The sequence below is a fragment of the Seriola aureovittata genome, chromosome 6 (genome assembly GCF_021018895.1).
Source record: "Seriola aureovittata isolate HTS-2021-v1 ecotype China chromosome 6, ASM2101889v1, whole genome shotgun sequence".
Taxonomy (NCBI): Eukaryota; Metazoa; Chordata; class Actinopteri; order Carangiformes; family Carangidae; genus Seriola; species Seriola aureovittata.
In genome coordinates, this window is record NC_079369.1 from 11255396 (window position 1) to 11268510 (window position 13115).

At 38.8% G+C, this 13115-nt stretch overlaps 2 protein-coding genes across 2 annotated transcripts; one reads left to right on the top strand and one right to left on the bottom strand.

Moving 5' to 3' along the window:
• Positions 1-2047: 2047 nt before the first annotated feature.
• pole4 (polymerase (DNA-directed), epsilon 4, accessory subunit) lies at positions 2048-4084 on the bottom strand. The gene is made up of 4 exons (XM_056378871.1): positions 3708-4084; positions 3210-3294; positions 2855-2896; positions 2048-2267 (listed from the first exon to the last, which is right to left on the bottom strand). The coding sequence occupies exons 1-4, from the start codon at positions 3954-3956 to the stop codon at positions 2254-2256; spliced, it is 390 nt and encodes a 129-aa protein (XP_056234846.1). The 5' UTR covers positions 3957-4084; the 3' UTR covers positions 2048-2253.
• Positions 4085-7519: 3435 nt separating this feature from the next.
• LOC130170900 (serine/threonine-protein kinase NIM1) lies at positions 7520-11936 on the top strand. The gene is made up of 4 exons (XM_056378598.1): positions 7520-7575; positions 7823-8190; positions 8757-9025; positions 9753-11936. The coding sequence occupies exons 1-4, from the start codon at positions 7520-7522 to the stop codon at positions 10503-10505; spliced, it is 1446 nt and encodes a 481-aa protein (XP_056234573.1). The 3' UTR covers positions 10506-11936.
• Positions 11937-13115: the final 1179 nt, after the last annotated feature.

Here is a 13115-nt window from a genome sequence, read left to right on the forward strand (position 1 = left end):
AATGGAATGTCTTTATTGACTGTGGAAATAAAATGATGTCCAATCCTTCAATATGTGATTATATTTTATTAGAAAAGAGCAATCCATGTTCCCTCTTGCCAGTCAGGCATTCCTCTGCAGGGAGTTGACTGGTGCTCTTCTGAAACCAAACATCTGTGCTTCTCACAGCTCTGTTTCATTACTCCTCGAAACACTAAACCCAGAAAATCAGCTTAAACACACTCAGGCATTTATTTTGAAAATCCCCACTGCAAAAACTAAAGGAGTCTTGACTGTGCCTAGAGTGTGAAACTGAACACTTTGGAAGTGTTTAACAAATGCTGCCAGGAAGAACAACACACATCTCAGGTCTGGAGAGATTCAGATACATTCCTAATGCAAACTTGAAGCTCTGTGTGTTTTTCTCAGTGTCACCGTGTTGAGCAAGATATTTAACCTTCGCCATTTCACCACTGGCTTGTATTGTACTGTGTACATGTCCAAAATGTACTGATGCAGCAGCCAAATGGGGGAGTTCAAATAAATGCTAATTACAGGATATTTATAACTTGATCACTTTTCCAAGAGATTTACTGTTTGTGAAATTGAGAGAAAAAAGGGATGTAACATACAATGTCAGGTTATTGCTCATTATGGAAACCATCTTGGCTCATGTGTAACCTAAAGTTTCTGTGCTCCCAAATAGAGCCTTACTTAAATTGTCCAGGTCAATATTAGCTTATCACATAAGCAAATATGACAGCAGATAACCAACATGAAACAGCAGTAGAAATAGATACGTCTGTGGTCACTTGGTGTCACAACATGTTTGTCCACCAATGAGCATTTAGTTTTATTTTCCAGCTGTATGTACCACTCAGTATATATCATGGTCATAGCTCTTTTATCACCAATTTTCAGGGATCTATCAGCCAATATATTATTAGCCAAAGTGGCCTCACTGTTCATCAATGCACAATATTTGAAACTACCAGAAACCTTGTACAAAAGACATAGAAAATTAAATAGGGCACTGATATTAAAATCCTGAATATTTTCCCTTGCATGGATGTAAGTGTATTTTGGTCCAATTAACATATCAGACAGGAAGTTAAAATCAGTACATTTTGCGATATTCCCATAGCCTGATATCACCACTGAGAGATCCAAGATGAAAAAATACTAGGCTAGGCTAATACTTGGCCAGAAATGGTGTATATACATTAAAAGAAAAAGAAAAAAAGAATCGTTTTCAAGTTTCCTAACATAAAATCAGTTTAACCGAAAAACTCCAATCAGTTAAGATGATACCATCAACTTTAATACTAGGCAGAAATCCTTGAAACATGTCGACAGGTCAGTACCCTGGACAGTTCCTGCGACAGTTCCCGCATCCCTGGAGGTCCCAGCATCAGCACCATGGACAGTGGTCTTAATACACTGCAGAAGGTTAAGAATGATTCACCTGAATTGTACAGTAATTCAAGAAGGATCTACAGTAAACAATGTAGTTTCCCTAACTGTGAGTGTTAGCGTTCCTTGCACCTGCATTTTTTCACATTTGCAAGATGTTTGATTGAGCAGACTTGTTACCACTGCTGCTAGTTTACCCAGATTAAAATCAGATTGAAGAAATTACTGTCTGCTAAGTAATCCTAGTCATTAACACTTGATAATAAGGAAAGCATGTGACATTAAGTAAGAGAAACTACTCCTCAGTCGATGGAGCTTTGTGATTGTGTCTTTGCTGAGGAAAATTGGGTAAGATTACATGTTTTTCAGTTCCAATTAGTTATTTTAGCATTTGTCCTACAATCCATCAGGGCACCTTGTAGATAAATATCCTATTTGATAAAGTAATTTTTACATTGGAGCTAAGAGTGTGAAATGCTTTTTTTGTTTTCAATGTAATAGTGCATACATAATCAATCACCCTTAAGCCCTTGTGAACTTGTATCTGATCACATAATACATGACTATATTTGTCTTGCAAATCTCAAATTTACCATAAATTCAGTTAGTATTGAACTGTGTTGATGAAGATAGAATGTTTAATTCTGACAGAAACTGCATGTTTAAAACTTAAATTTATTCCATTGTACAATAGTATTTCACAAATATTTACAAATAATGTACACATCCCCAATGATGTCTTAAGTATGAAAAATCTTACTGCCACATTGTAGAAAAGCATTTATAAACATCAAATATGATGGAAATTTTCTTGGATGGTTGCAGATATTCAATGTTCTTATTGGTCTCCTGAAGCAGCCTTTAATCTAGAGTGCCTAGAGAGAAAATAAAGAATTAGTACAGTGTGTACAGGTACCACTTGAAGTCGATCCAGTCAGTTACATGTGTACACATCTGTATGAGCATGCTAAATAGGGGTTGGAATCACAGAGTAACTCAAAATACGATACTATCACAATACGTTGCCCATGATAACGATTTATTTACATTCAGTCTGATTTGCAGCAGACTGCTGACAGCCTGTGTGTGTTTATGCCCAAGTGTGTGTTGGTATGCGAGAGTGAAAATTCTGCTCTCTCTGTTACAGGAAATACAGCCTTGCTGTTGAGACAGCGCTGAGTAGTTAAAGTGTATGATTGTGTGTGTTTGTGTGCATAACAGCATCTCTGGTCTGCTTGGTCTAGCAATGTGTGTGTGTGTGTGTGTACACGTGTGTGGGGCATTCATGTTGCGTTGTCCTTATCAATTTTATTTGTGCCATGAGTGTTGTAAAAGCTGAAGTCGGTACAGACTATCAATTTGAAAGACTACGGTACCTCAGATTCAGATTTACATGTAATAACTCTGAACATGGGTGTATTCATGCAATGATGATTCCAAGCATCTTGAGGATAAGGCTTACCTTCAAGAAATGCAAATTCATCTATGGCCTCTATTGCGTTGTCTGTGGAGGCAAAAGAGAAGGGACATGATTTGATTGAGACAGACAACAACAGAAGATACAAGAGTCAAAACTGATTTATAGGTCTTAACTTCCAGCTGATCATACAGATCTAATAAATATCTTAGGATTGTTAACATAAGTTAAACATGTTTACCAGTGCAGCAAAACAATTTAATCCCCTCTACAATAATCAGCACAACTTTAGTGTGAAATAATTAATGTCCGAGTCCATCAGCTGAACATTAACATCATAAACCCATTTTAAAGCACAGTGATCCCGTATGTAAGAAATTCTTTAGTTTACAGTGCTTACCCAAGTCTTTTCTTTGCAAGGTTTTCCTCTTCCCTTGCTGGGCGTACACCAGGGCATCTTTGGCAATCATCTCAACAAACAACTCCTGGAAGACAAAAAAACCTTTATTATATATTAAAACTAAAACAAACTGAATTGCTTTTTCTATGAAATGTCAGAAAATAGTTAAAGGTGCCCACCATAATTTCCCAAAGCCACTCTTTCCTTACAAAATGTATTATTGTGTAGAGATTTTATTTCATCAATATCTTTAAAAAAGCTAAAACAAAGATGGAGTGCATCTTTGATGTCTTTTGTTTGAGACAAACTGCTGCTGTATTTGATAGTAACATTTTGTATATTTTTACAGCCATAGGTTAAATAATTAGATAGCATCTCTACTTCAGTGGTTGTAGGTGGTGAGCACACCTTGAGAGGTTTGTGGAGTTTATATTTAAAGCTTTACTGAAACAGTATCACACAGACAGAAAGCAGTATGTGTTGCTGGAGGACTTTTACCGTGGCTTTAGCGATGATGAATACAGACTCCTGGCTGGCAAGGGACACGTCTGGGTCGGTCTTCATGAGTGCCTTGATGCGGGCCAGCGGGAGTTTGGACAGTCGGCTGTGGCTCACGGCGGCAGCGGGGCCTGTCTGCTGCTGGCTGCTCTCCTCCTCCGCCTCGGCCCCGCGGCTCTCTTCCTCGCTCCCACAGCGGTCAGGGTCGAGCTCCGTGGGGGTGACAGGCGTTACCACTGTTGCAGCCATTTCCTGGTTATATTCTTTACACAAGAGTTAGATTAAAAAGACATACACACACAAATCACCACCGTTATCGAGCTACATGTCGCACATGACAACATCAGTAGCAGCGCGCCAGCATGTGTTTCCGGCCTCTCGGTGAGGGGCCTGTGTTGATTCGTCAGTCACAATGGAGCCCGGCCTTTTCCTCTCCCGCCAACTAATCCTCGTCAGTGATTGGACAGATTGTGAATCAGGACTTGGCGATTGGCTAGAGCCGCACGCCACTCAAAGCACGTTCACGCCTCGGAGTGGTGGTTCAAGTGTTGGTGACAAATACAAGATATATTTTATTTTACTTATTTTGAAAACAATACAATGGATAAGAATTTTATCTCCATAATTCAACGATGTATGAGTTTTGGCAACTTCTACATACAGGAAATTAAATGGACGAACCCCAAATTCACTCGCTCTTTTGTCCAATTTGTGTGGCTGTGGAAATACACTACAAACACTGATATATTATCTATCGCCATATAGAGTTGATATGGCAGACTTGTTAGCACACAGGTGCTTGTTTAAACATCCAGCAGACAAGGACCAACGTCATCCTTCATCTGGAGTCGTGTCAAGTCGTTCTGGCCAACCAACAAAGGTAAATCCAATTTTCACTCCACCTTTTAACTCTGGGCACCAACCCCTGACCGAAATGCTAAAGCTAATGCTAATACTAAATGCTATACTATGTTCACCGGCTTATCATTAACTGTGTCCGTCTGCCATGTTGTGCTACTGGGTAGTGTCTACTGGGTTTAAGAGCTTTCTCGCTGCTTGCTGGACCTGGAAAAGGTACTGGCGAGGGAGATGGGAGTGAACCAGAAAGTTGAAGGCAATAAAAACAAAACAAGTGAGCTGAAAGATGCTTAAGATGCTGCATAAGGCCAAGAGGAACTTCTGTGTGACTTTGAGCGACTCCTGTCACACGCATGTAGTAATTTGATTCATTGTAATAATGAAATATTCACTATGGAATAACAATATATAGCAATTCTGAAGGTTAAACTGCAAAATAAAGAAGCAGCTAAGACCTGAACTATTTATAAAACCCGCTGACTATATATTAAGATGAGCCACTCATCTCTTCCTTCCACTGTACAAAATTGAAACCAAAATATCCTTGATATGGGTGCTGCCACCTTGCACTAGTGAGGTCATTTGGAGCTGGGGTCTGTGCAGTATTGGGTGTTTAGGCAGCTGCTGGGGTGATGGAGATGTTTTGGCTTCACTTTTGAGGAGCTGTTCTTCCATCTTTATGTACAGTCATTAGTTAAGTCGAAGGTTATTGAGTAAAATTATCTCTTAACCTCTTAATTTCTTTTTTCCCTCTCCTCCAACATATTATTTTTTTTCTTTTGAATTTAAACAGCTCCCTGTATCCATTAAATATGTAATGTTTATATGTGATATGGCCATGTAATATTTCAATAATTAATTTAGACTGTTATGAAATATACAATGTGTCTAATTTCCTGGCAACTCATGCTGCTGTGTTTTGAGTTAATGATTGTTTTCAACAAGGATTTACTGGGAAAAGAAAAAAACATGACATCAAAAAGATCCCAAACATTTAAGAATATCAAATGTAATCTTTATTAAAGGTTGATGACATTAAAGTTTCATGTAATAAAAACTGCAAGAAATTTGCTATAATCAGTAAAAAAGAATGTCTATATTCATGCATTATTTATCATGAGCTTTATCATCAGTATAAAAACTAATAGGCCTATGGGGTGTGATTAGTTTATTCCTTAAAGTGTGTATGCAGCGGTTCCATTATTTCAGTCTATGTCAGAGAACCTAATGAGTAGTCCACTAATACACTGCGTTAATAGGATTATGAAGAGTGATTTAGTTCTCTGCTGCTCTATTCACATGTTCAGTCACAGTCAGGTGTTACAGCCTGAGGGACAGAAATGAAGGACCCGCAGTTTCCAGGTAAAATTATATATACTTTTTCTTTTGTCTCTGCCGTGTTGCAGTTTGCAGAAAGTTAGAAAGAAAGAAATTAAAACTTTGATTACTTTCTGAGGAGGCATCCTTTATGGTGGGTTTATAAATTGTAAATAATGGCTTCATTAATGGTTAATAAATCATGCTGTATAGATCAGTTATAGACCATCAAAAAAATAAGTTGGATCGCTAAATTCTAAACATTTATAAATGCAGACTTGGTGGCTTATTAGAGAGTGAGTATGTACCTTTTTTAATGGATTACCAACCTTTTATAACAGCATTATTCCTATTGACAGCTTCTAACCTAAATCTGTCTTATTAGAAGTTTTTTTTACAATATTTTTTTAGGTTATTTAAACTTGAAAATGGCAGATTGGCTGCTAAACATACGTCTTCTCTCATTTTTGAATTTACTAGTATACATGGAAAAGTCACAGCACTTTATAAAACCAATCATGCAGAAATTTCGAATGGTAGCTGATTAAACAATGGAGTAAACAATAAGTAAGTGTTTGCAAGATGATTACATTATTATTAAAATCAATGTGCTTTACATTAAAATGCACACATCAACAAATAACATGTATAGAAGAGTATAATGAATAGAGTAAAAGAAAGTGAAACAAGAAAAGAGAGAAAAAAGTTTAGTTTGTTTTGCTAATGTCAAACTGACCCAAGTGTTGATGTTAATCATCTTCTCCATTAGTGCAGTATAAAGCCTTCTACACTCAGAAGTGACCCTCTAATACTGAATCTAAAAGAAGCAAGTAATCCTGCACTTTGAGAACTGAGCTTATCATCCTCTAAATTTAACCCACAATGACCAGGAGGAGCCACAGCTTCATTACACTTTAAATTTACAGTTTAATTGTTCAGTTTATGTTTAAATAATTATTGCTCTTGTTGATTATTGTCTGCTTTGTTTATTTCTTTAACCCCCTTTTTCATGTGTGCGTAGATGTTACACATACTCTGTAAGATGCCCACACAGCAAACGTTTGATATCTGACCTTATCATCCATTGCTCTTTGTGTAATGCTGGAACCATAAAATAAATGTTTCCCATAAAACCAAAGAAACAGGGTGTAATGTTTACATAAAAAGAGTGGCAAAGTACTCTACTGCTTGCGAGGAAAATGAATAGTTTGGCCAGTCTTTAAAAGAAATGTGCTGAGTCTCGAGAACTGTGACCAAAGAGCAGGAACAGATAAAAACAGGAAAGGTCTACACATCCTGCTTTTGTCAGTCATAAAAAGTGAAAACATTGGCTACATGTTGAAAATGATTTAACACAGTCCAAAAATATATCAGCATCTGTCCAGACCGGCAAGACTAATAAATCTCTAGTCACAACATTGACACCACAACAGTGAAGGAGTTGTAAGTCCTTGTCAAATAAAATACAAAAGCAGAGCTACCCCTGCACTCTGCGAACAGAAGAGAGTGCTGCATGTCTGAAACAAAATATAACATTAGTAAATATTCATATATGTAAATCAACTTAGAATTTACATAATCAGTTATTGTTTACTTCCATCTCATTTTCACCAACAGACACCAACTTACAAATTAAGATGCAGGCCAAGGCTGATGTAAAAGAGGCCATACGTTTTACCTCATTCAGGACAAAGTGAGTTAACATGGAGGTCAATCTCATTACCAATGTCCTATACACGGTTACACTACCTGTCTGCACGGTGACTTTTGTAAGAGTTAGGCAGTCTAATGCTGGTGACAGGACAAGGGAAAAAATAGAAGATAAAGGTTTGTGTTTAAGACTTCCTCAATAAAAGTGATGACTATTATTAGAAAAGTACACTTATCCGAACATTTTTTCTGATGTTTCACACAACATTGTTGCCACCTTATTCCTGCAGGCCTCTGAAAAGAAAGTCAAATCTCTGCACTGATGTCAAACTCTTTCTTGAATTTTGTTCCCAAGCCATCAAAACACGGCTGTGGCCGAAGCAGAAGGCGAGCAAAAAATCCAAAGACGAGGCTCAGAAGGTGGAAAAGACAACCGAGCCGTTGGCCTCTACTGCCGTCTGTGCCTTCCCACAGCTGACCGAAGCAGAGAGAATGAGGCAGTCACCGTTTGAGAGTGTGGTCTATGACATGGCCCACAACGAGAAGATCATCAACGACCTGATACTTGGTCGAAGGGTTGGCTTCTATGAGCTGCGCGGAGAGATTGGGCAGGGCAACTTCTCTACAGTCAGGCTGGGCATCCATGCCTTGACGAAAGGTCAGAAACCATGAGTTATTTAAGTCTCTGTTAATATTCATGTTTTCTGGTATATGTCTAACTTATATATAATAATATAAAGAATTCCCTTCTGTCCAGTTCTGGGCGAACCACACCTTTTACTGTTGGTCTGGCCTTGAGGGAATAGTAGTTGTAGATAAATAATATTACAGGTTTGTGAATAATGTTCATGTCAGTAGACAACAACTGATCCCCTGAATAAGACTTTCGGATCAACCTAGATCTTCCCTGACCCCTGCAGTGAATTTATTTTCTGTTGAAATTAAACCCATATATGCACTCTGACTTGTTCAAGGAGGGTTCTTGATTCTTAGCCACATTTTTGTCATACCTTAGAATAATGCTGCAACAATCTTCCAATTAAATTAGTTGCTGAGTAAATTCTTTCAGTCTTCTCATATGTAGCAGTGGCAAACATATCCCTATTTTCTTGTGTGTTTCAATCTCCTAAGCATGTCTCTGCCCTTATTTTGACCTTTCACTTCATCAGACCCTCTCTAAATCCACCACTGACATCTAAGCCTCCCCCTCCTCTTCTGTCTCAGAGAGAGTAGCTGTTAAAGTCATGGACAAGCTGCGTCTGGAAAAGAAGAGCCGGCCTATGACTTCCTCAGAAATCAGCTGCATGGAGAAGCTGTGCCACCCCAACATAGTGCGCCTTTATGAGGTGATCGAGACCAGCCGGAAACTGTATCTGGTGATGGAGTATGGCAGCGGTGGAGACCTGTTCTCCCGGATCACCACCAGGGGGAAGCTTAACGATCTGGAAGCAAAGCTGGTCTTTGCACAAGTTATCTCTGCTGTTAAACACATGGTGAGCTTCACTGTCTCTGCAAACCGTCTTCTGCTGAACAGCATGAATCTGCAAAACACAGAGACACACAGAGCTAGTTTTAGTTACTTTATATACAGTTAGGCAGTTTAGCCCAATGGTTTCCAACCTAGGGCTTGGCTTTTCTCTAAGTTTAGCTTTTATTGTGAAATATTGGATAATTTTACCTTACCTATAATTTTACCTGAAACCATCTGAGAAGTTTAGAGGGAAAATCACCCTTAGATTGAACTCACAGCAACTCATAGACATCTGAAACATGGCAAAACGTCCCAACTAGCAACATTAACAGTGCTTTGTATTTTATAAGCTTACAGTATCCTTTTTTGATATAAAGTCTTAGTTTGAAAAGCAACTAGTAACTATAACTTGCAGATATATAGTGGTGAAAAAGTGCAATATTTGTCTCTGAAGGTAGAAGAAAATGGAAATAGAAGTAAAAGTATCTCCAACTTGTACTAGTTTGAGTAAATATACTTAGTTATTTTCCACTACTGATAATAATAATGTTAATAATTGAATGCTTTAAAGTTTCAATGTGTTGCTAATCCAAATAGAACAATTACAAAAAAATAACATAGGAAAGTATCACTCATTATTGTTGTTCAGTTCTTTTCAGATTGTCAAACCTTTCTTTCCCTGAAAGGAAATATAAAATGCCAAAACAGAACCCTTACTGACTTTTTAAAATCTGTTTGTGCTGTTTCAGCATGACCACAACATCATCCACAGAGACCTTAAGGCAGAAAACATCTTCTACACCACCAGCTACTGCATCAAGGTAGGAGACTTCGGCTTCAGCACAGAGAGCAGCCCTAATGAGCTCCTCACCAACTTCTGTGGCTCTCCACCTTATGCTGCTCCTGAACTGTTCAAGGAAAAAGGCTACATTGGACTCTATTCTGATATTTGGGCTTTAGGTATTCTCTTGTACTTCATCGTGACGGCCACTATGCCCTTTTATGGGGACAACCTGGGGAGGCTGAAGCGCTGCATCCTCCAGGGGGCTTACAGTATCCCTGCTTTTGTGCTCGAGCCATGCCAGCTGGTCATTAAGGGCATGCTGCGGCCTGTGCCTTCTGATCGCTCCTCTCTCACACAGGTTACAAACAGTGCTTGGCTGAGGGGGATTGAGTACCCTCCTCCGTATGTCTTGTTGCCCATGTCTCCGGCCCACTTTGCCCAGGCCGGCCAGGCTCTGTGTATGGAGGAGCAGGAGGTGAAGAGTTTGCTGTCAGATCTAGGCATCGTGACAGTTCATTTCCAAAACAATCCCTGTTTAGATTATAAGAGCCCGTTGACGGGGACCTACCGGATCCTCCTCCATCGGGTCCAGAAGAGGAGATCAGTGGAGGCTGTAGGTTATTCAGCGCTTCACCCTGATGAGTATAGGAGCATGAAGAAGTGGTCTGCAGCACCTGTGGACAAACACAATCCATCTGCTGTCTGTGTTGTACTGTAATGAAAAAGAACTGGACTGCTTTAGTTGTGGCAACACAGGCACTTTATCACATGCACATGTGTTCATTAGTAGTCTTCAACTTGTATTGTGCAATGCTGGACTGAAATGGTCCGCACACATGGAGGTTGAGGTCTTCTGTCCCACATAAAGTTCACAGACTAGGGCACCTCTCTTAAGTAATTAGCTTTAGCTTTTTGTTCTTTTTTTTTTTTTAAGTATATTTTTTGGGCTTTTAATGGACAGGTCAGTAGAGAGACAGTAAATGGGGAGGCAGAGAGAGGGGGAATGACATGCAGCAAGATGATGATATCACCACCAACAAGCTTACTGACGCAAAACATTCATCAGTCATTGTATGGCTATCAGCATCTTTCAATCCCTCTTAGTCAGAGCATAAATCTACTGAGCTAATCCAAGGCCACAGCTAATCCCAACAAGGGAGACACTGAGAACATGCTTAGTCCAACAGAAATGAAACATGAGACTATGAGTGTGAAAAAAACATGTCCTGGGAAAAACAATGACATTAGGCATAAAAAGAAATTATGACCACATAAGGCCAGAGCTATAAACAAAATGTAACCAGTCTTAAATGTTTGTCTGATGCCTAAAATGCCTTCATTTAGTCTAGATATTTATTTAAAAACTTTCTAAATAAGATACAAATTTTATGACTGTGACAAAAAAAAAGTCTGGAGCACACAGATTGTTTTAAATTTGCACAATTTAATCTAATTTTGTTAATATCTATTTTGAGTATTGTGCTTATGTTTTAAGGCAAGACTTTCATAATTGCTTCATGGACACAGGCCTAAATTTACTGCCCCTCTGTATTAACAGTTATAGTAATCAATAAGGCCAAATTCATTCATCATAATAAAAGTATTTTCAAACAATTATTTTAAATTGTTTCCTTTCAGATCTTCTCATCTGGATACTATCCTCTGGCTCTATCTGTCCAGCAGGAGGCATGTTGTTACAGGATAATGATAATATTATCTTTCTGCTGCATGGACCATTTACAAAGAGATTTCTACTGGGATGTTGTATGATTCCTTGCTTTCTTGTGAGCCCTGATGTTTGGCTCTTGAGCCAGTGTGCAAAGATTTTGGAGCCATCTCAAGCACACATAAAAGCCTAAAATATGATGCTTTTCTGTATCTGTGAATTCTACAGAATTGTGAGTGAGGTCCTCTGAGACAGATAATTTTGTTGCATTCCAATCAGGGAAGTCAAACTTGGAAAGCTCTTTCTCCACGTAATGGCCCTTCAGTTCCAATTCACCCCACATGTGAATTTCCCCTGAGGGTAAAACAGTCCCTAAGACCAGCATCACACTTTGCTTGTTACCGTCACCTTGCAATTCTGCCTGAGTCTGCATGCCCCTGCTGAGATTCTGATAAGCTTTATATTTTCCAATAAATTTTTGAACTCCCATCCAACAGCCTGTTCACACAGGAATGCTTACACGTTGTGTGGGCAGGAGCAGAAATTGAAAGGGATTAACAAGGTCCCTATGAGTGCCAAGGAGGAGTCTTGACTTGTTGTTTATTTAGGAATCCTGCTCTTGCTCAATATCCATGGTGTGAAAATCCCTCATCATTTTCACTTGTGCAAAATAATGCTCATTGTTACATTAAAAATGAAAGTCAAACAACACATTGACAGGGAATTCAACAACAAGATCTCTCTGCTTGGAAAAACACATTTCGAAAGGGTGATGCTGATGCATCAAAGAAAGAAAGTAAGTTGTATAGACAGGAGTAAATCATTTAACTTTAGGTGATCAGGTGGTGTAAGGTGGATTACCATGAGCTTACCTTTAGCTAAACACTTAAAGCCTGAAACTAAAACAGCATATCTTCAGTCTGTTAGGATAATGACAGTGCTGAATGTTCACTGACTGGGAGAGAATAACGTCTTAATCTGTGCAGAATCTGCTGTTAATACTGCAACACATAAATAAGAAAAACAAAAGATATTAAAGTTTGTATCTTCGATTTACTCACAAACCCCTGCCTGAACGAAAAAGTGCTTAGTAAAATAATGTTTAAACCATTACTCATCTACAAACATTTTCATATGAAATATATTCTTTCTTCATCTGTACCTTTCCATACCCTCCGGAATTATCATGACCAGCCAAAAGATCAACTGTAAAAGCAAGTCCGCATTTGTGGGTAATTGCATTTGGCAGCGAAAGAGCAGCCTTGAGCTCTGGATGTAGCACAAATCAGTTCATAAAAACAGGGTCAAGATGGTTGCGAAAGAGTAACCACCCTGCCATATAAAGACTATCCTTTTTTATGATATACTGATGGGTTTTTAATAAAAACCAACATAAAGTGTCTCAATAAGGTGTTGGGTCACCAGGTGCTGCCAAAACAGCTTCAGTACTCCCTGACGATAATTCTACGAGTCTCTGACCTCTATTAGAGGATTGAACACCACTCTTCCAAAAGATATTCCCTCACTTGGTGTTTTGATGATGGTGATGAAGAGCGCTCTCTAACACGCCGGTCCAAAATCTCCCATAGGTGTTCAACTGTGTTTAGATCTGGTGACTGGTCTGATGAGACCTCCCATTCATCCGACCATTCAGTGACCCCT

Coding starts and splice junctions, on each gene's coding strand:
- LOC130170900 (XM_056378598.1), top strand. CDS start 7,520: ATGCAGGCCAAGGCTGATGTAAAAGAGGCCATACGTTTTACCTCATTC. Junction 8,191..8,756: donor CATCCATGCCTTGACGAAAG/GTCAGAAACCAT, acceptor CTTCTGTCTCAG/AGAGAGTAGCTGTTAAAGTC. Junction 9,026..9,752: donor TCTCTGCTGTTAAACACATG/GTGAGCTTCACT, acceptor GTGCTGTTTCAG/CATGACCACAACATCATCCA.
- pole4 (XM_056378871.1), bottom strand. CDS start 3,956: ATGGCTGCAACAGTGGTAACGCCTGTCACCCCCACGGAGCTCGACCCT. Junction 3,295..3,707: donor TCATCATCGCTAAAGCCACG/GTAAAAGTCCTC, acceptor TTTGTCTTCCAG/GAGTTGTTTGTTGAGATGAT. Junction 2,897..3,209: donor CTTGCAAAGAAAAGACTTGG/GTAAGCACTGTA, acceptor TTGCCTCCACAG/ACAACGCAATAGAGGCCATA.